Raw genomic sequence first — 22525 nt, 5'->3', positions numbered from 1 at the left:
TCACGGTATCTCTGTGTATTCAAAATGCCATCAATAAAATGCACCTGTGTTCTTCGTCCATAACAGACGCCTGCCCATACCATAACCCCACCGCCACCATGGTCCACTCGATCCACAACATTGACATCAGAAAACCGCTCACCCACACGCCGCCACACATGCTGTCTGCCATCTGCCCTGAACAGTGTGAACCGGGATTCATCTGTGAAGAGAACACCTCTCCAATGTGCCAAACACCAGTGAATGTGAGCATTTGCCCACTCAAGTCGGTTACGACAACGAACTGGAGTCAGGTCGAGACCCCGATGAGGACGACGAGCATGCAGATGAGATTCCCTGAGACTGTTTCTGACAGTTTGTGCAGAAATTCTTTGGTTATGCAAACCGATTGTTTCAGCAGCTGTCCGAGTGGCTGGTCTCAGACGATCTTGGAGGTGAACATGCTGGATGTGGAGGTCCTGGGCTGGTGTGGTTACACGTGGTCTGCGGTTGTGAGGCTGGTTGGATGTACTGCCAAATTCTCTGAAACGCCTTTGGAGACGGCTTATGGTAGAGAAATGAACATTCAATACATGAGCAACAGCTCTGGTTGACATTCCTGCTGTCAGCATGCCAATTGCACGCTCCATCAAATCTTGCGACATCTGTGGCATTGTGCTGTGTGATAAAACTGCACCTTTCAGAGTGGCCTTTTATTGTGGGCAGTCTAAGGCACACTTGTGCACTAATCATGGTGTCTAATCAGCATCTTGGTATGGCACACCTGTGAGGTGGGATGGATTATCTCAGCAAAGGAGAAGTGCTCACTATCACAGATTTAGACTGGTTTGTGAACAATATTTGAGGGAAATGGTGATATTGTGTATGTGGAAAAAGTTTTAGATCTTTGAGTTCATCTCATACAAAATGAGAACAAAACCAAAAGTGTTGCGTTTATATTTTTGTTGAGTGTATTATTGTAAACACCCCCTTTTCTACTTTTTTTTTTACTAATAGCCCAATTTCATAGCCTTAAGAGTGTGCATATCATGAATGCTTGGTCTTGTTGGATTTGTGAGAATCTACTGAATCTACTGGTACCTTGTTTCCCATGTAACAATAAGAAATATACTCAAAACCTGGATTAATCTTTTTAGTCACATAGCACTACTATTATTCTGAACACTACTGTGCACAAGTGTTCAGTCGGGGTTTTGTACTGAAAGTTTCTCAGATAACCACATTTTAACTGCTTTTCCTTTAATAACTACAGATAAAACACTGAATTCTGCAAACTCCTGAAATTCTGCTTCAATAAATTTAAAAATGAGCAATCAGAGATTTCTGGCATCCACCACTCCGGATCCAGATCACCTCCAGGATCCAGTGGAGTTTTCTGTGCCCAAATATCGCTGTGGCACAAATCCCTGCAGTTCTGACATAATCCACCTAACAGACTGACAGACAAATTGAATGATTATTTGTATTACGTCCTTGGCGGACGTAATGTCACTATTTTCTGAAACAACTTCTGGTGTTTTCTGCTTTTATCAATACGTTTCCTGTGCCAAGGAGGCAGTGATGCTGCAGAGTGTCGACCTGCACGTCACTATACTATTTTCAACAGGATTTATTTGTGAGCAGGATAAGAACTGATTTTAATGACGATATTACTGAGAGAAGTAAGTGATTGGATTTTGGAGGTGATCTGGAACCGAGATCCAGAGTAATGAATGTTTGGCAGAAAGAAAATTTGATGCAGAAGGTTCTTTTCTTATTTATTTCAAAGATGTATTAATAATGAACTTTAACATTTTGTGAGCAGATGAATCTGTTGATCAGGAAGATATTCTAGAACCAGAAAAATGTCGGTGATGTCACGACACTGACTCCCAAAGGTTAAGAGTGGAACTTGATATTTTCTGAGCATAAAGATCATTTATCTGAGTGTTCTGGTGGGAACATGGGGTTTTGGGGAGGGGGGAACTCGCTTGTAAAATGTTTGCAAAACTGCTGAGTCATGTGTGTCGTGTCATGGTCTCCATCAGTATAACAATGTCCCTAAACTGCACACAGTCCAGTAAATGGCTGATCAGACAGTTGAAAAATTAGCGGTCAAAGGTCAGTCCTATGAAGGATTCGTGTCAAAAGCTGTACAGCTTCATATTTCAAAGGTCTCTTTATTAACACATTTTATCAGTTTTTACATGGAGGCGGTCCAAGTACTGTGATGTCAGCAGTCTGACTCCGCCCTCTGTCTGGGGTCCAGCTGTGGCACCTGGAGTTTTCCAAGAAGAATTTTGGACAAAGGGTCAGAAAATGATGTCACAAAGCTGGAGGTGCTGCGGCGTTTGATGCATCACTAAAAGAACCTTCTGTAGAGCAGACTGAGTTCTCAGACGATCAGCATCGCTCAAACACTTTGTAGAGGTCGGGTAAGTTGGCAACCTGCAGCACGGTGCCGTCCTCACTGAAGCGTTTCGGGGGACTGAGGAGTGACCTGAAAGCCTTAAAGAGGAGGTGCTCGACTTTCCACCGCCAAGAGTCCGGCTCGTCCTGAAACCACAAACATCAGCTAGTGAATACACACAGTTTACTCACCGTGTGTGTGCGCGTGTGTGCTCCTCCTCACCTGCTCTGCTCCTGGCTCCGCCTCCAGGACGTACTGCTTCCTGATGGAGTAGAAGCTGCTGCACTCCCTGCTGAAGTCCCTGAAACACTCCTTCTCACCGTCCCAGTTCACCTGGACAAGCAGCAACAATGTTCACATCCACCTTGTGTGCACACACACACACACACACACAGAGCTCTGCTACCTCGGTGGCCAGACGCAGGATGAACATCGGCAGCCCCTCCATGATGGGCGTGTACTTATCCAGCAGCAGCGGCAGCCCCGTTACATTCCCCTCCTGTTACACACAAAACCTGTCATGTCGTGCTGCTACAGCTACAGTCGGTGCCGGGGCTCAAACCCCCGACTCCACAGTCTGTGGTTCCACACTGGATGAGACAGCAGTTCATTTCATCTGAGGCCAACCTGCGGTTCTGGAGGTGGGAAGAAGCCCACAGGAGTACAGACAGAACCAGGTGGGAAGTGCTCTCACGACCTTCTCGCTGTGAGGAAACAGTGCAAACCACTAAGCTACTGTGCCACCTGACAAACGCAGTACTGGGAAAATGTTACAGGTGCATTTATAAGAACCAGCACTCAGTCTGCTCTAACGCATGGCGCCCTGCGCAAACCTCAATGAGTTTGCGACCACTGACACTTTTCTGCAGGAGACTTCTGCAAATTACAGTTGTCATTTTGACCTCTGACCCCAAAATCAACAGGCTTCTTGGGATCAATATACTGAACACACACACACCAAGTTTGGTGACAACTGGAAAGTAAAAAGAAGTTAGTCAGCTCACAAATGTATTTATTTTATAAAGTATGCTCCAGTGACCTAAACATTTTGAACCCAAACTCAGGCTTGGTGGGGTCACGGCGTGTGAGGTCACGGCGTGTGAGGTACGTATACAGTATTCCAAGCGTTCCTTTCCTGTTAGATGACAGTGCGCACGTTAAAGTGGTCATTTAGTATAATAATTAATCAGGGCAGTACAAATGAAGTAATCCTGCTCAAAAGTGAAGTACAGACAGACTTTCACCCTTTATGGGACCCAATAAACATAATGGTCTGATGGCTGGGAAATCGCAGACGATCGGGGTCTGAGGACCTTCCGCAGCCTTCATCCACCTTCACAGCCATCACCTCCTCCACCTGATCCACCGCAGAGGACTTCTTGTTCCAACAGAGCCCCGTTGTCTCGTGTTCACGGTTCCTGTTGGGTCTTCATGGGTACTGTAGTAGCCACGCGGCAAACAAGGGCCCCACTGTACTTCGAGGCTACTGGTGATCCCCGACTTGATGAGTTAGCCAACTGTCACTGCACGGGGCGACGCCCTCTTTAAAGTAACCACACGAGCCAGATTATATAGAGAAGCACACCACAGAGTCATGGCTGAAGGTCCAAACAGGACACCTCATACAGTAAGAAGGACCACAAAAAAAAAAAAACAATGGATCCTCCTCACTCCCCAAAGACAAAGCTGCTTTTTCGAAGCATTAAGTTTCATCCAGCGTTGTTGAAGCAGACACACGTTTCACTGACCTGGTCTATCTCCAGGGAGAAATAGTCCTCCAGCATCTCAGCCTTCTTCTTCAGGAAGTCCACTATGTACTGAGCCAGGCCCTCTTTGGGTCCGTCCTCTTCTGTCCAGCCGCTCTCCTCAGACTCCAGCGCCAACATGGCCAACTCGTAAACCGGAGCCGGCGTCTTCAAGCACAAAACAAACATGAAGCTCGAAGCCGGCGGCCGCATGGGCTGAGCTGAGGCACGGTACTTACAGACAACCGCAGCACACTGACGTTCCCAAAGTCATAGATCAGGATCTGGTAGAAGAGCTCCTGGCTGGAAGAGAGAGCGGGTTTGAGTGGGTGTGCACGTGATGAGGTGCACGCTGTGGCTGAGAGCTGCTCACCTGAGCCTGGATGTGTTGAGCAGGTAGAGTTTGGTGTGATGCTGGATCAAAGTCCACTGGGGGTTCACGCAGCCCACAAATGAGTGGTTCTGCAGCATCTCCTGAAGGCCTCCAAGAAGGAAAGACACAAAACAACCGTTCCTCAGGTCTGAAGGTGTCTGGATGCAGCATCACACGTTCACCTGGTGCTGAGACACATTTGATTTTCTCACCTTTGTGAGTGTCGTCGGCGATTTCAGCTCTCAGCTCTTTAACGCTGGTCAGTTTGATGACTCGCCTCTTGGGCGTGGCTGCAGCCGTCAGCTCCTCCTCCTGCTCCCTCTCTGTCCTCGGACGCTTCCTGCCACATCAGAAGAAGCCCACAAAGACGGCGTTATCGCCTTCACGACAAAACACGCAGCTACTCAGTTGTGCCACTTGGGGGCAGAGCTTCACAACGAGCTGACGAGTCAACATTCAAAAACAGCAAACGATAAAAAAAAATAAAAAAAAGTCAACGGGTGGAGACGTGAACAATGAACAGGAACTCAACAGCACATGTCCACACCAAAGTGTGTGCTGTTACTTTTAAAAATTACTTTTAAATTCCAAAAATAAGCAAGATACACAAATAACACGTTGGATGTCACCTGATGCAGTTTGATGGACTGCTGGCAGACGAGTTTATAAAAAAAAATTAATCGGCTTCCTAATTAGAGATTTTGTGCATCGTTGTAGTGAACTGTTACTATTGGCATTTATTCTTTGGAGTGTATTTTGTTTCATGCATTGATTTCAGGGAAAGCCAATATAGTTGTTATGACTATGATTAACTATTTTTGTTCGGTTTATCACACTGGAGTACGAGTCGCAGGGCCTCTAAACAATTTAAAACACCAAACATGTGACTTACACTCCAGAGAACACGGTCGTTGTTACACTAAAATGTATAAAAACTTTTAAAATGATGGTATAATTTTAGAAATTTTGATATAGAAAACCCTGAATTCTTTTTATTATTATTTTTATTATTATTTGACATTAAAAACATAAAAGGTGTAAAATCCAAAGAGTCCCCAAATATTTGAATTCCAGAGTACGGTGCTGCAGTCTGGACGGCCCAGTGTGCTACGGACAGGAGGAGCAGGAGGTTTCATGTTTTTGTCCCCCTTGTTTGCTTCTGGACTCCTTGATGAATGTGGGATCTCCAGGTTGTCCTCTCTTGGGTGACTGTTTCTCATCTGTTAACGCTGCTGCTCTTGAACGTTGCTTTAAGATGTTCTTATCGCACTTCTCAATCAATTTTCTACCTTTAAATTAAAACAGCTCTTGAGGAACTCAGCTGCCTCCCACTGAAGATGACTCATGATGAGGAACACCTCCATGCTGCTGGACGTGGCTTCAAGATGTTTGAAGGCAACACTGATGAAGGCCTCCCAGGTGGCTCGCGTGTCTCCTGTATGTGGTTCAGGTTTCTGGTCTAAGAGAGCAAACAAGCCAGCTGTCTTCCACACGAGGATCCTGGTCTTAGTGTTCAGCTCCCAGTTTCTAAAGACTCGACAGCTGGTGGCGTTGTTGCAGAGTCAAAGCTAGCAGTCGTGTAGGTGTTGCGTCTCAGTGCGATGATGAGCCCCATCTGCTTGTAGACAAAGTCAAACGCACACATCGCAGACTGAAGGTCATCTTCACTAAACGTAATAATGCTGCTGTTGTCCAGAGGTGAGCGGGGGCGGGCATCCCCTCGACTTTTTCCATTTGCTGGGGTCCTAAACACCGAGGCACCTGTGTGCCGGATCGTGCACCGATAAACACACCACATGGCCAGAAGTTCATGTTCCTCCACAGTCCAAGCAGCACTTCTCAGAGTCTCCCTAAGAAAGAGCATCGTTCCAGCAATAATCAAGGATCCCAAAAACATCCCGTCATCACGTTGCGTCACTGGTTAGGATGAAAGTCTCACAACGACATGATCAGAGAAACATCAGCAAGGACCCTCAAGACCAGGACCTTAGTTCTCCTGCAAATGTACTGGGCTGTTCAAACACTTCTGACCCACTACCTCAGGACTATCAGCATGGAAAATTATTGCATTTCTGAGGCGTCTTTTGATCTCACAGACCAAGAACGTCAGTGTCCAGGTAAGTGAAGTTTTTTTTTTTTGTTTTGTTTTTTGTTTACAAGTTACGAGGTTCTTCATTCTTCTCTACAAGAGTCAAGACAGAAGTCAGACCACCAGAGCAAGAATTTTAGCTGAGGAAGCTTCTGCGATTTGAAGCGAAACGTCCTCGCGTCAAGCAACCCAGTCCAGTCGAAGATTCAAGCTTCTCTACTATGGAAACCACCTGGACAACTGAGAGCCTACACGGAAAGTTACGAGGTCCACAACCAGACTTGTGATGACCAAGTCCAGGAAGTTACTGAAAGCCTGGTTCTTTGTCTTGATCCAGGACATTTGAAACCAGACACTCTGACTCCTCTTTCAGCTTCTGTGCTGACTGAGGACCTCTACTGATCCTGCAAAGATCAGAGCGAAGTCACCTACAGTAAGCCAGTTATCCCACATTCCTGATAAATGCTAGAACCCACGAGCAAGACGTCTGCAAGTAGAGCTGAAACAACTGAGTTAATCGATTAAAATCGATTATTAAAATAGTTGTCAACTAATTTAGTCGTCGATTAGTTGCTAAATAACTTTGTTTTACCACAAATGTTTCATTTCTTCCATATAATCAACCGAGCTTTGCTTTGAATCTTGAACCAGTGAAGGAGTGCTTCGAGCTGCTGCTTCCTTGGTTTCATTTGTTTTATTTCGCTTTATCTTCATTTTTCTCCACTAAAACCCTAAAGAGCAAATGTCTGAGGAATATTTACCTTTTTTATGTTAAACTGACCTGTTATGGTCTTCTGAAACAGTTGATAGATGCATTTTATGCTAACGCCGATGCTAACACTTAGCATGTCTATGATGTTTTCAATGTTAAAGTTAGCATTAAGCTGCTGGCATTTCAGCATGTTTGTGCATTTTTCTGTATAATAATTAATGGCTCAGCGTTTGTTGTTGTAAGAGTCAAATGTATTACAAATTATTATATTTTTTAATTTATTTTTATTGATATTAATAATAGCAACAATAATAATAGTAATAATAACTAATAATGCTACAATACAATTTTAGAGAAAGAGACTTGAGTCACGTGTGTCATTGTGAAATGACCACATAGTTTACAAGTTATACAGAGAATGTTGCACATATAATGAGTCAGGCTACAGTTTTTGATTTAGGTTTTATGGTTAACTGGTTATGCTAATTGCTCATTTGCAGCAACAAAAATACCTCTTTTTTCACTATATATTTTATAACATTTATATGTTTCAATGTTGTTTTATGACAACTCAGCACTTTGATAAAGCAATGTCATTTGAAATAATTATTTTTGTTCTTTATTATAAACTGTTTGATTCTTTATTATTTTATATTTCAACAGCCAGGGGATATTTGATGATTTGTTGATTTTCAAGTATTTTAAGTTTTCAAATGTTCTGTTGTTAAATAAAGTGATGGAAGGAGAGAAAAATTGTTTCCCTGGCACATTTTTAAAAAATTCCCTGCTAATCCGATTAATCGTGTCGAAACCCCATCAGATTCAGCGATGATCGAAATAATCGTTTGTTGCAGCCGTATCTCTATCTGCAAGTACCATTCTTGGGACAGAAAGCAGTTCCTTCACAGCAGACAACCCACTTTTCCTGCCTGGAGAGTGATGGTAGATCCTCTCTTCCAGTCCACAGGCAGGATACCGGACCCAGTTTGAAACAAAGAATTGCACTCCAGGCTGCAATGCCGGGAGAACTGCATCCTCACCTGCTCCAAGCAGTTCAGCTCCAACACCCCAGTTCCCTGGAGCTGTCACACAGTCAGCTGTTTCATCAGCTGTGGTGGATAACTAATAGTCCACAATTGACGGGCAGATCAGCCACCAGAGTCCTGATTCTGGAGGCAGTCGTCATCCAGGCTGGAGGATCAGCCAACCCAACGGGACAGTACTGGACCAAACCACTGCCCACCACAACTGCAACGCAATGATGTCTGCAGGAACGTGGTGTTCTGGTTCCTAGGTAAGCAGGCCCGGCGTGGCTGGTAACCTGGTCACAGATTCCTCTAACAAACACCTCCACATCTACCGTCAGGTACGTCAGCCACAGCATCATCCACCTGCCTGACCACCTCAGGTTTGGACCTGGGTGCCGCTAGAGGGCGGACTCACACCTGGCCATGTGCCGTCAGGGAGCAATGCGCCGTCATTACCAAAGAGGGCAAAAAGACGTGTCTGGGGTTTTTATTTTTATGTTCTTTTTATTTTCTTTCTGGCTTTCACATTCACCAACACACACGCTGTATTGCCCATCCGGGTACTTTGTGTCCGTTTTGCCCTCTTTAGTAATGTCGGCCATGTCCCCTGTAGGCACGGCAGCGTTATATTGGCAGAATAGGGAGTGCGCGTTCTAGCTTCACTATATTGAACTCTATGGTGGAGGATGAACTCAGCACCAAATGAGTCTCTACTGTCCAGCTATGAAGCCGTTGGTGCGCTCCTGTAGTTTCCTCTTTTCTAGAGATTAGGCTCCAAATGGCTTTCCCCTCATCGCCTTACTGACACGCCCCTCCCTCCAACAGAAGACTCTCATGGATGGTGACTGATGCGCCCATCCTGCCACCAACCCCCAAAATGAAGTTATGTTGGCTGGAAGACCACCGACAGCACCCTCTACTCAGGCCAACAAATCAAACTGTGCATGTGTTCATACACACACACCCTCCCATTTTTAATCAAAGTGCGTTCATGTATAACTCAGTCATACATGAATAAAGGATCCTGGAACATTAAAGACTGTGAGACGTCACTCTTTGATCCGCAACTTGATCATATTCAAATTTCAATATTTGGCAATATTTTGTCAAGTTTCACAGAAATCAGTTGACAGGTTTGATGATCGCACCAGCAAACAAACTAAATCTCTGAACGGGTTTGGCACTGCGTCTAAAACTCTGTTTTAAAATGTGTCTGTGACCGATGATACGTCACATTTGGTGAATCAGGAAAATTCCCTGCAGGTTAAACGTCTGGGCTGAGTTTCACTTCTGAGTTTTGTCAGAAACTGATGGTTGTTCTTTGGCTTTGTGTCATCTGAGAGCTCCAAATTCAAAGACATCCTTTAAAAAACGATGAACTATAAAATTAGCGTCTCACAGCTAGCGTGTAGCGTCCAGGAGCCGCACTTAGCAGCAGTCGCGACTTCCCTCTTCCAGATAAAGTGTCCTGCTGTGAGACTGTTCCAGGTAAACCCCACGGTGAGACCTGTGAGCGCTGGGACGAGGTGTCGTGTCTGTCTGGACAGACACGACACATTCGTCTGCTTGTGTCATATCTCACATGTAACTAAATCAATCCTCTGACTGACCACAAGGGGGCACACATGAGCTTATCACCTCTGAATGTCGGGGGCCTCGACACTTTCTTCGTCTTTCGCCTCCTGCTCAGTCAAAGCGTCCAAAAGCTCTGAATCGTCCAGCTCTACGTCCTCACAGTGGACAGGTTTGGTCGCAGTCTCCGTGTCACTGGTACCAGGGGGTTCTGGACCAGGGGGCGGCTTCTCTTTTGGCTGGAGGAAAGCGTCCAGCTTCTGAGCCCGACAGTCGGTTCTGACCATCTGATGAGCGTAGACCCGTTCAGCGGACTCTGCTGTGGATCTGGAGGACTTCACCTCAGAGCCTCCTGAGACCGACGGTCCTGGTAACAACGTCTGAACACAGAACAGTAACACACACACACACACACACACACACACACACACACACACACACACACACACACACACACACACACACACAGTCTTTATACATAAACTCAAACCACCCAATAACATCCTTCACACTACAATATTAGCACAATCAGGTCATGTGACCCTGTCCATGTGACATCCAAAGAGTCGTCACAGCCATCGAATCAAACCATCAATAAACTAAATCACAGAACAAGTTTGGCTGCAACTAGCCATTATTTTCATGAGTCCAGTAATCTGTCTGTGACTCGTCAAAGTGTTTCTCAAAGCGACGGATGACGTCCTTAAATACGTCATTTTGTCCACAATCAAAGTTAATGTTCACGTCCCTGGAAATGGCGGTTTTAGTCGTAACCGGCCTCATTAACCCACAAATCTCACCTCGTAGTAATCCTCAGGATTAAAACCCACCACCTGATGATTTCTACACGTTAAAGACTGCAAAGAGCATACAGTGGTGTTCAGAATAATAGTAGTGCTCTGTGACTAAAAAGATTAATCCAGGTTTTGAGTATATTTCTTATTGTTACATGGGAAACAAGGTACCAGTAGATTCAGTAGATTCTCACAAATCCAACAAGACCAAGCATTCATGATATGCACACTCTTAAGGCTATGAAATTGGGCTATTAGTAAAAAAAAAAGTAGAAAAGGGGGTGTTCACAATAATAGTAGCGTGGCATTCAGTCAGTGAGTTTGTCAATTTTGTGGAACAAACAGGTGTGAATCAGGTGTCCCCTATTTAAGGATGAAGCCAGCACCTGTTGAACATGCTTTTCTCTTTGAAAGCCTGAGGAAAATGGGACGTTCAAGACATTGTTCAGAAGAACAGCGTAGTTTGATTAAAAAGTTGATTGGAGAGGGGAAAACTTATACGCAGGTGCAAAAAATTATAGGCTGTTCATCTACAATGATCTCCAATGCTTTAAAATGAACAAAAAAAACAGAGATGCATGGAAGAAAACGGAAAACAACCATCAAAATGGATAGAAGAATAACCAGAATGGCAAAGGCTCACCCATTGATCAGCTCCAGGATGATCAAAGACAGTCTGGAGTTACCTGTAAGTGCTGTGACAGTTAGAAGACGCCTGTGTGAAGCTAATTTATTTGCAAGAATCCCCCGCAAAGTCCCTCTGTTAAATAAAAGACGTGTGCAGAAGAGGTTACAATTTGCCAAAGAACACATCAACTGGCTTAAAGAGAACTGGAGGAATATTTTGTGGACTGATGAGAGTAAAATTGTTCTTTTTGGGTCCAAGGGCCGCAGACAGTTTGTGAGATGACCCCCAAACTCTGAATTCAAGCCACAGTTCACAGTGAAGACAGTGAAGCATGGTGGTGCAAGCATCATGATATGGGCATGTTTCTCCTACTATGGTGTTGGGCCTATATATCACATACCAGGTATCATGGATCAGTTTGGATATGTCAAAATACTTAAAGAGGTCATGTTGCCTTATGCTGAAGAGGACATGCCCTTGAAATGGGTGTTTCAGCAAGACACAGACCCCAAGCACACTAGTAAACCAGCAAAATCTTGGTTCCAAACCAACAAAATGCCTCACAGATGTGAAGAAATCATGAAAAACTGTGGTTATACAACTAAATACTAGTTTAGTGATTCACAGGATTGATAAAAAAGCAGTTTGAACATAATAGTTTTGAGTTTGTAGTGTCAACAGCAGATGCTACTATTATTCTGAACACTACTGTATAACAACGTCAGAAAAAGCTACAATACATGATTATGTTAATGACTCAGCGTCCATTAAAAAGGAGCTGACCGGCCAATATACAGAACTGGGTTTGATTCCTGCACTTGTGTGACTTTTCTGTGTCCTTGGACAAGACACTTGATCAACACGGTCTCAGTCAATCCAGTTGTCAAAATGAGTAGCGGCCTCAGCTGGAGATGTAACCTGTGTTGGACTGGTGTCCCATCCACAGGGAGGTATGACTTCATGCTGTGGAATCTGGAGATGAGCTCCACCACAAACAAGCAGATACACGACTTACTTCTTCATGAACATGTAGGGAAGGCCACATGTAGAACCTGCTGTGACGCCGACTCGTTTTACTGGGTCTGGATATAAATACTACAAATTAAAACTTTACACTTTGAGCTCATTCGTGCATAACATCCAAGCGTTTATGAAGCTCTGTATTGGTAACGACATCTAAAAAGCCTAAAATCAGTACAGTACCAGGCAGTGGGTTGTCACCTTCATACCTGACTGAAGTAAGTGCGTGAGGAGTTGGAGCCCAGCAGTTTGCTCTCAATGTGCTTCTGAAGGCTCTCGATCACGCTGTCTTCGTGCAGGAAGTGCACCTCGTGTTTTGTGGGATGGACGTTCACATCCACGTTATGAGCGGCGATTTCTAAGCTGCGGCAGAGAGACCTGGCGTGAGGACGTGAGCTTAGCCGTGCACCATACAGACAAACGCACGTGCAGGTACCTGAAGTAAAGGAAGGGGTGTGTGTTCTTGGGGAGGTAAGCGGCGTACACCGTCTCAACAGCTTTTTTCAGCGCGCTCGACTCCACCAGACGATCTGAGACATCAGACTTCGTTAGTAAAGAGTTTGGATCAGGATACGCAGTGAGCGGCGGTGTGAGCCTTACGGTTGATGAAGAGAATCAGGATGCATTTCTTGACTGAATAGTTTGCATTGGAGATGTAACCGTTCATCTTGTAGGCCAGCTTCTGGTCGTCACAGCCAACTTCAATCAGCTCCCTGAGAACGAGTCGCACAGTCAGCGAGAGCGTGACAATGCGTCACACAACTGCAAGTCCATCCAGAGTTAAAAACCTGCTGACGGCACTGCCAAAAACAGCTCGAATGTTATCCACCACGGACGCACTGGGCAAAGTTCTCACATCTGCCACGGTCTCTCCTTGCTGCCGAGAGAAAGAACACAGACAACAAGAACAGGCTTTAAGCAGAAGAAGAGATCTGCAGCCGTCTCCACGGGTGTAAGTCCCACCGGAGTATAAGTCCCACCATTTTTATCTATGTGGAGGTCAAGTTTTAACACAGCATTTCCCTGGGAGAGTTTCACAATGGACAGGAGAGCAGAAGCAGCACATGTGCACGTCACAGAATGTACTGTTACTTAAAGCTAGAGGGCCACCCAAATTTCACTTAACTGACAAAACTGAGTTTCTCCTGAAAGCCAAGAAATTAGTTTATTTTTTAAATGTCTTTTAAAATTACAGCTCATTTTAAATCGAGAACATATTTATCTCGGGGGGACTTACATAACCATTATTTTCTTCTTCTTTAACGGTATCTGCAGGACGCACGCGCACTCATGCTTTAGCTTTTAAAAACACTGGAAGTTGCGTTGATGTGATGTGTGACGATGTCTGTGGAATATCTTGTAAATCACTCCAGATGTGTTATCAGGTTACAAAAACAGGCTTTTTCTATTAAAGAAGTGTTTATTTCTCACTTGCTTTTACATAATATGAGAAACATCTTAGATTTACACATAAATGATGCGTTTTCCACAATGCTGGAGGAGGAGCCACAGAGAGATGAGCCAGCACACGTCACTGTCCCTCTCTACTCTGATTGGCTGCCACCGTGTGCTCCCATAATGCTTTGCATAAGTCTGGGGAAGCCCCATGTGATCAACAATGTCACTGTCAGTCTCAACCATCGCTGCCTAAGTAGCTTAAGGTCGTCTGTTCTTTTATATTTTAGCCTCCAGGGAAACTTTTAATTTTTCTAGACAACACAAATTTTGATTATAATGGTAATGTCATATTACAAATCCCCTATTTAAATGCTAATAAATAAAATTATAGTGGTGCCAGTGAAAATAATTTCTATGATTTAAATCTTAAAAAGCTTACTGGCCCTATAGGTTCAACATAAGGGCTTTTAAATTCCAAAAATTAACAAACATGCGATGGACGACATACTGGATGTTATTTGATGTAGTTTGGACAAACAGAATGTTCAGATGGAGACGGATGGAGAAGAAAATAGCGGCCCTCAGCCTGTGGCGTGTACCACAAGGACTTCTAAATTCTCAAAACTGAGCAAGATGGACAGATACATGGGCGATGGACAGGGTGGTGGATGTGATTTGACAGACGAGCACCGACTGCTGGACCACAGCTTTGGAAACACTAACATAAGTACATCTGATTATCTTTAAATCAGCTCTTTAATTTGGGATTTTTGTGCTTTGTTTTAGTGTATTTTTATTATTGGCATTTAATCTTTTATTGTTGAAGTATATTTATATGGGGCTTCCACAGGAAGTGGCCCAATTCTCTCACAAGTTGTACATGAGGTCGATGAATTAGTGAATTTTTTGGTGGGTTAAGTTGTTCATCAGTGTGATGAAAGGGGGAGAGTATAAACAGTGTGTGTCCAGGGTGTGAGGGTTCTGCAGAGATGTTACCAGCTTGCTTCCTGGTCGTGGACCGGTATACGTCCTGGATGGAGGACTGATGTTTTTCTGCAGACCTTTAGGGAGGCTAATGTAAGTAAGTCCATTTGGCTGCTCCCTTGTTTTCACTCAGGGTCGCCACAGCAGCTCCAAGGTGGGTCTGCATGTTGATTTGGCACAAGTTTTACACCAGATGCCCTTTCTGACGCAACTCCACATTACATGGAGAAATGGCGCAGGGTGGGGTTTGAACCGCAGCCCTTCTGCACTGAAACCAAGCACATTAACGACTTGGCACATTAACCACTGCTCCTTTCATAGTTGTCAGTTGTCACGTCCGAGTTCCCAGTTTCCATTAAATGCACCATGAACTTTGAACCTTGTGCACGCGCTTCCTCCCCCATATTGTCTGTAAGAGCTCACAGATGGAACTCATAGAATCCCTCCAAAATAAATAACTACACTGCCAATAAAATCAGCTCTTATTTTGTAACTGATCTAATAACTAGATTTCAACAAGAAGTGAATTTGTGCAGCTTTAGAATTAAATTCAGAATAAAACACGTCTCACCTTCTTAACAGAAAAACTCTTCCCTGAATTGTGGATGGCGTACCTACAAAAAAAGGCAACAGGTAAAAACTGATCGTCATGAAGCAAGTAGGAATAATTCATCATAATGACAAAGGCGGTGGAGACACCTGCTGACAACATCTACAATCCTGGAGTATTCGTCACTGGGGCTCTTCAGAGCTTTCCTCCTGGTGGACACGTTATAGAACAGATCCTCCACCTGCACACCGGACACACGTTTCTCAGTACGTCTGCACATCATCTGCTCTGCCACCTTCCACAACAAACTCACCAGGATCTGTGTCCCCTGGTTTCCCGCGCAGGGTTTCGGAGGCCCTTTGAGTTTCCCGTCGCTGTAGCTAGCTCTACACAACAAGACAATAAGACATCAGCTGGAGAACCGCCATCCTCATACAAAACGTGCACCATGTAACCGTACCTGTAAGCACACTTGGCTTCAGCGGTCTTCGTCGTTATCGTCACATGAGCAACGTGACTTATGCTAGCAAGCGCCTGAAGCACACAGACAGCAGCAGGAGTGAAGGTTAGTAACACAGAGTGTGTGTTATCGTTGTTCCGACTCCGCTCACCTCCCCTCTGAAGCCGTAGGTTGAAATTGCCGTGAGGTCCTCAAAGGTCTGAAGCTTGCTGGTGGTAAAACGTTCACAAACGATCTCCATGTCTTCTCTCTGCGTCAGTGACACAAAGGACACGTAAAAATCACACCAACAGCTTCTTCACCCAGAGGGCACCATCGAGTGAGAAGGCACGCGGAAAACCGTTCTAAACTTTAAATACACCCCAACTAAAAACCTTCAATCTGTTTCTCAGACTGCACATTTTAACAAACAATATCAGAGTTAATCGTCATGCCTACTTTAGCTCCACATAGAGTTCTTTTTAAAATAATAGTTACAAAATAAATCTCATCTACAACTAATATTTAAGAAGGCTCGGTCACTGCTGTGACTGGCTTTAACACCTTATAGTTTACTCAGGTGTACTAAACAAGGTGGAGGTGTTGCTTTAATCTGTAAATCTGGATTTAGCTTTAAAGAGCATTTCCTGTATGTTCGTTTTGTGAATTGTTCTGTAATTTATGGGTGATTTTTTAACTACGGGCACTATTGGCCTTGTAAATGTAATTTCCACCACACCATTGCCTTACAATATAAAGCGCCTTGGGGCAACTGTTGTGATTTGTCGCTATATACATGTGCTCTGATGTCACTGTTTATCTCCATAGAAACTACCCAATCTTTCATACAAACTGTTTAAAGGGACATTACAGTGTTGTGGTGGAAATTACGGCAATAGTGTGGGACAACTACATTTTGTTTAAAAAAAAATCACAACAACTGTTTGTTGTGATTTGGCGCTATATAAGAAAAAAGTTGACTGATATTTTATTGATATTTTAAAACATTAGAAAAAAACGTTTCATTACCATTCATTTTTATCACTGAAGATCAAAAGTCTGGGTGTGGGACAAGCACAAAAAGGCAATATTTGCATATAATGATGCTGAAAAAAGATGAAAAAGTCATCATAGACTACAAGAACAAATTTCTTAACACACTTTCATTGTAAATATAACTATAAAAGTGTGAAATTTCCCCTTTTTTCTGTTTTTCATACAATATGATCAAAGGACTAAGTGCCCGTAGTCAAAGAATCACCCTTATCTCTGTAGCATGGCCCCCTTTGAGTCTGGTCTGCTTGAGGTTTCTTCCTCAGAGGGAGTTTTTCCTTACCACTGCTGCTCTGGTGGTTAGTAAGGTTGGACCTTACTTGTGTGAAGCACCTTGAGGCAACTCTGTTGTGAACTCTGTGGCGCTATATAAATGAAAATAAATTGAAACTGAAAGGGCGTATAGGGTACCACATTCAGACTGGGGTTTGGAATCCTGCTGGAGCTGGATTTAAGCTGGATTGGTTTCTTGCCAGAGAGCATTTCAGCCCCGTTTTTCCAAATCTGGCTCATCCTACACACGCGTAAAAACACATTCCAGCTCAAGCCGAGAGAGAGGTGTCTGTGTGCTTGTGGATCTGGCCACGGCAGCGCGGGTATGTGATCTGGGTGTGACACATGACCCGGGCGATTTTCTTGGTGCAAAGGTGCCACAGAGGGGAAAAAAAAAAGGTTGTCGCCATTGCAGCCACACTGAACACCACCACAGTGGAGAGGACACCATCATGATCCCTGAGCTACAAGGTTCTTGCCAAATTTGCATTCAGTTCTCAGCGACTGCATCAGAGTTGCGCGGCACAGAGGCAATCAGCCTGTGGCCCTGTTTAGGTGTCACAGACGCCCAGGTTGGTTTGATAGCAGCCTTCAGCTTGCATCATTGGGTCTGGTGTGTCTCATCTTCCTGTTGATGATATCCCACAGAGCATCAACAGAACCTTGTCTAAAGGGCCACCGTCTGTTCCTCTGTAGATGACCCATGGTCACAGACGTACAGTCATGAAATGACATGAATGACGCAGTGCGCTGTCATTATGTCTTATGTCCAGCCAGGTATATTAATAATTACTGCAATCACTGGACACTGATAGCGTAGATATTGGTGTAGAATTAGTGAAAATCACTGGGTTGATATAAATAATAAATAAAAAGGGGATGCAATACAGAACCCTGTGGTTAAATAAAAAATAAATGCCACTCGTGGGATTCAAACCTGCAATTTACAAAAGCTCTGATTAACAGAAGAAAACTTTACCATTGCGCTACAATTGCCATCTTATAATGGGAGCATGCAAAGCCTAAAAGACGATGTATAGAAGAGGTTTTTGTCATCTTTAATCATGGCGAAAAAAGCACCGTAATAACTGACCAAATGGGGTTTGTTATGACGTATTTTTGCGGATACGTGACTGAAAGTGGAGTATTTGTCACACTGTTGGCTTGTCACCTGCGGTGTTCCGCTCACGGGACACGCATGTCGGTCCGGGCCTGCACGCGTGTCCGTCCCAACAGACAGACGTGACATTCAGATCACCTGCTGCGTGTCCACATGAACTGACGGTCCGTTTCAGCTGGGACAGCCTGTCAATGTGTGCCTCTCCAGTCCGTTCAGCACACAGACCAAGGTGTCATTCTGTGATCAGATGAGCCTACGGGGGGAGCACACACACCACGTGTTGGGCGGGGCAACACTCTGGCACGCCACATGTGTACTTGGCAACGCCACACTCGTGGGGGCACTTAGACAAATTTCACATCCAGTTCTAAATTGATCGTCTGCTCACTATTTTCATGCTAACAGTGCAAATGGCCACACATTTCAGAAGTGCTCCGCGAGCAGTATTAGATATTTGTGTGTGTCACCTGGAATTTGGCCGACCCCTGCCGCAAGAGGGATCAAATGGGCTCTCACAGGGCACACTCTGTCTACCTGCCGCTTGTGTGTGTGAATAGTTGTAGCGACAGGTGTACAAGGCGTTGGAGGCAGCTCCGATTTTTTTACGACTGGCATGCAATTCCTCCTTTGTGCGTTAGTCGACTTCAATCGTGTTATGTGTGAAGGGGCCCTTACTAACCTGTCACTGTCAGAACTGATTCTGCAGGTTTTGAAACTGCTGTGATTAAACCTATTCTGAAGAAACCCAACCTAGATCCAAGTTCTGTCTAATTTTAGACCAGTACTGAATCTACCTTTCTCCTCAAAAATTCTTGAAAAAGTAGTTTCACAGCAGCTTGTGGCTCATCTTGCTGATAACTTCTTTGAGACACTACAGTCACCATTTAGAACATATCACACCATGGAGAATGATCTTCTGGTGGTGACTTGTGCAGATACCATCACAGTGTATACATTTATTGTATTTATGTTGATAAACACCCTGGAGGAATGAAATTTTCGTGATGGGGGACGAGGGCCTTTATTGACAATTGTTTGCTTATGTGTGCAGGCATGCATGCTGTACAGTACGACCTTATGTAGGTAAAAGTCTATTGCATGCAAGAGAACCAGGCTTGAAAGAAATGTTTTTCTGCTGAGCACAAAGTAACACTGTGGCCTGTTTTTAATAACTCCATTGACATTTAATCAGTAAGATGCTCTCACTTGTAAAACAAACTTGGCGTAGTTCTAGTTTGACCAGTACAACTCAGATTACAAGCTTTCATTCAGACTTGCCCAATCAGTAAGATCTCTTATCAGAAGCAGCAGGTCCACAATCTATTCATCAACCTCCATCAAAGCCATATAAGGGTGATTCTTTAACTATGGGCACTATTGGCCTTGTAAATGTAATTTCCACCACACCATTGCCTTACAATATAAAGCGCCTTGGGGCAACTGTTTGTTGTGATTTGGTGCTATATACATGTGTTCTGATGTCACTGTTTATCTCCATAGAAACTACCCAAACAATCTTTCATACAAACTGTTTAAAGGGACATTACAGTGTTGTGGTGGAAATTGCGGCAATAGTGTGGGACAACTACATTTTGTTTAAAAAAATCACAACAGTTGTATGACATTGAATACCCCAATTATGTTTTGATTATTTTACTGATATTTTATTCAGAGATATTTTAAAACATTAGAAAAAACATTTCTTTACCATTCATTTTTATCATTGAAGATCAAAAGTCTGGGTGTGGGACAAGCACAAAAAGGCAATATTTGCATATAATGATGCTGAAAAAAGGTGAAAAAGTCATCATAGACTACGAGAACAAATTTCTTAACACACTTTCATTGTAAAGATAACTATAAACGTGTGAAATTTCCCCTTTTTTCTGTTTTTCATACAATATGATCAAAGGACATAATAAGTGCCCGTAGTCTAAGAATCACCCATAAAGGTGTCAATACTCAAATGATGTCAATGTGGTTGAGCTAATAGGATTAATTGAATGCTTGGTGTCCACAGTAAAAGTCAAACAACGTCCACATCCATTGGAGTCTATGGCACATATGTTACCCTGTAATATGATAACGAAACATGACATATGGTGCAAACTATTCCTTTTTACAACTCTATTTACACAAACAATAATTTGCATCACTTTTTGTCAAAATTGGAGCAACTTTAACTTTTATACAACCCCTGTACAAACTGAAATTGACCAGTCTCACCATTGCTGCCATTTTTTACCGTATAACGCCACAGAATTCAGCCATAGATTGTCCAAACTATACCTTTTTGAAATCTTTATGATCAGACAAATAATGTGGTATAGTTTTTAATATGATTGGAGCATTTTTAAATCTTGACCCCTGTGCAATTCTTCAATTAACCCCTACCTGGCCACCTATTGAATAGTCAGGTGGACACTGCTTTTTCATAATGTGTATTTGTGCCTTATTTGGTGCTTGCATCACCATTTGAAGGATTCCTCTGTATAGATTATCTTCTCTGCTGCACTATATAGTAGCAGTACTCCAAGGTAAAGAGGATTTGAACACCCCGGCACTCACCCGGATGCCTGTGCCATTGTCCTGAATCTGGAGGAGCTTCAGACCGCCGTCCTTCACCGTCACCTGGATGTTGGTGGACTTTGCATCTAAACTGTGACATTTTAAAACAAACAGTAATTCAGCTGATAAATATTCACAATTTACACAATGACACATTTATCAGTATGAACAAATCTGTTTACTACCAGACAAGAAACAGTCCCTTATACATATCTAGACTTGCAGATTGCACTTTTTGGACACACTGTTCCATTCAGCTGAATCAGAGAATGTGTCGAAACTACTGGCTGTCTTTTTTGTGTAATAGAGAAGCCTGAATCTTTTTTGTAAGATTTCTCAGCTGTGATCGCTTGTTTCTGGATGGAAATCTGGCAACACCGCTCTGGAATCCTTACGAAAGTTGCAACAATTTTAATGTGGCTTTCATTTTACTACACAAAGGCTGCAAGTACCTGCAGCTTTTACTGTAATTTTCTACACGCTTTGGTAACTACAGCTAGATAAATACTGACATTTGACGCATTAGCTCCCTCCAGTCAGTTAGCTAGCAGCGCCTCACCAGTTTTCCAGCATTTCTTTGACAGCGTTAGCGGGACGCTGGATAACTTCTCCTGCAGCAATCCGGTTAACAACAGTCTCGTCGAGTCTCCGGATAACGCCTGCCATGTTCGTTCTTCTCTGGCTTAATTTAATTTAACGACACCCAAACATAATAATGTTGCTACAAAGATGCATTTATTTAGTGCTGCCTGGACTCGGGCAAAAGATAGCGGGAGAAGAAAGAGCTCTCACTCTGGCAAAATATACTGAACCTTCAACATGCCTCTTGTTTAAAAGATTTTACTGGGAAAGTTACGGTGGTTTATTTGGTTACACAAACTCTAATTAACGTAATATAACAAGCACACATTTTTATTTTCGTACGAAATAGCTGTTGAAGAAGATTGCTGTTTATGTTTCGAGGATACGATCTATGGTTTCGAGGCGTCCGTGAATTATCTTTCACACCACAAACACTCTTTGTTGGAACCGCGCAAGACGAAAACCTTGGGGGCGTGGCATGTTCATTTCCCCGCGCTGGCAGACTTTTTTTTTTTGGATCGGTATTTGAGATCTATTTTTTTCATGCAACAACAAACAGTTGTGTAAAAACACTGAATACAAGTCACTGAATAAAATATGTAAGTACCAGTAAACTAGAACCAAATGAAAGAATTGAGTAGACAAGGCTGAAACCCACTATTTTATTATTTTGGTTTATTACATTATGCCAGGAATGATCCACTCTAATCCATTTTGTAATAGCACAAGAAGACTAGATATAACACCAAAATAAAATAAAAAATATATATAAAATGTTTACTGTTCTGTTTAAATTAAACTATTAAAATGTAAAAGAAACTTGGTACAGCTTTTTAATATCCACAGCAGCTAGGCCCCAAGTTTGGCCCACTGAAATTTATGACTCCAGAAAAATAAAAGTGTCATTTAGTATTATTATTCATATTGATCTAATACATAATAAATGATGTGATACCACGAGAATATACAAAATTTAAAAATTTAAAAAACTGAAACAAAATAGAAATATATGATTGCTTGTGCAAAACTTATCAAGGTTATGTTTTTGCACCACGTTTCTTGCATCCATTCTGACTGTAATGCAAAATCCAAATTTTATTTGTAGCTATTGTTCTATTGAACACATTTTTGTCCTTATTATTTTATTATTATTACTTTTTTAAAAAAACCTGATTTTGGTTGGTGGAAACAGATTTGAAAAAGGTGAG

At 43.1% G+C, this 22525-nt stretch overlaps 1 protein-coding gene across 1 annotated transcript; it reads right to left on the bottom strand.

The window, feature by feature from the left end:
- Positions 1-1905: 1905 nt before the first annotated feature.
- mlh1 (mutL homolog 1, colon cancer, nonpolyposis type 2 (E. coli)) lies at positions 1906-21529 on the bottom strand. The gene is made up of 19 exons (XM_034185639.1): positions 21295-21529; positions 20736-20826; positions 15894-15992; positions 15743-15816; positions 15596-15668; positions 15432-15523; positions 15304-15346; positions 13139-13227; positions 12951-13063; positions 12787-12880; positions 12560-12713; positions 9975-10288; positions 4720-4847; positions 4508-4616; positions 4374-4437; positions 4138-4302; positions 2796-2888; positions 2612-2722; positions 1906-2535 (listed from the first exon to the last, which is right to left on the bottom strand). Exons 1-19 carry the CDS (start codon positions 21399-21401, stop codon positions 2383-2385), a joined length of 2166 nt encoding a protein of 721 aa, XP_034041530.1. The 5' UTR covers positions 21402-21529; the 3' UTR covers positions 1906-2382.
- Between the last annotated feature and the right edge of the window lie 996 nt (positions 21530-22525).

The sequence above is a fragment of the Thalassophryne amazonica genome, chromosome 13, assembly GCF_902500255.1.
Source record: "Thalassophryne amazonica chromosome 13, fThaAma1.1, whole genome shotgun sequence".
Taxonomy (NCBI): Eukaryota; Metazoa; Chordata; class Actinopteri; order Batrachoidiformes; family Batrachoididae; genus Thalassophryne; species Thalassophryne amazonica.
The sequence above is the reverse complement of the archived record's forward strand: the minus strand, read 5'-3'. Positions and strand labels throughout refer to the sequence as shown.

Excerpts from the sequence above, each read along its gene's own strand:
- mlh1 (XM_034185639.1), bottom strand. The coding sequence starts at position 21,401 with ATGGCAGGCGTTATCCGGAGACTCGACGAGACTGTTGTTAACCGGATT. Across the intron at positions 13,228-15,303 it reads AGAGTTTTTCTGTTAAGAAG|CAAGGAGAGACCGTGGCAGA; the intron begins GTGAGACGTGTT and ends TTCTCTCGGCAG. Across the intron at positions 12,714-12,786 it reads CACCCCTTCCTTTACTTCAG|CTTAGAAATCGCCGCTCATA; the intron begins GTACCTGCACGT and ends TCTCTGCCGCAG.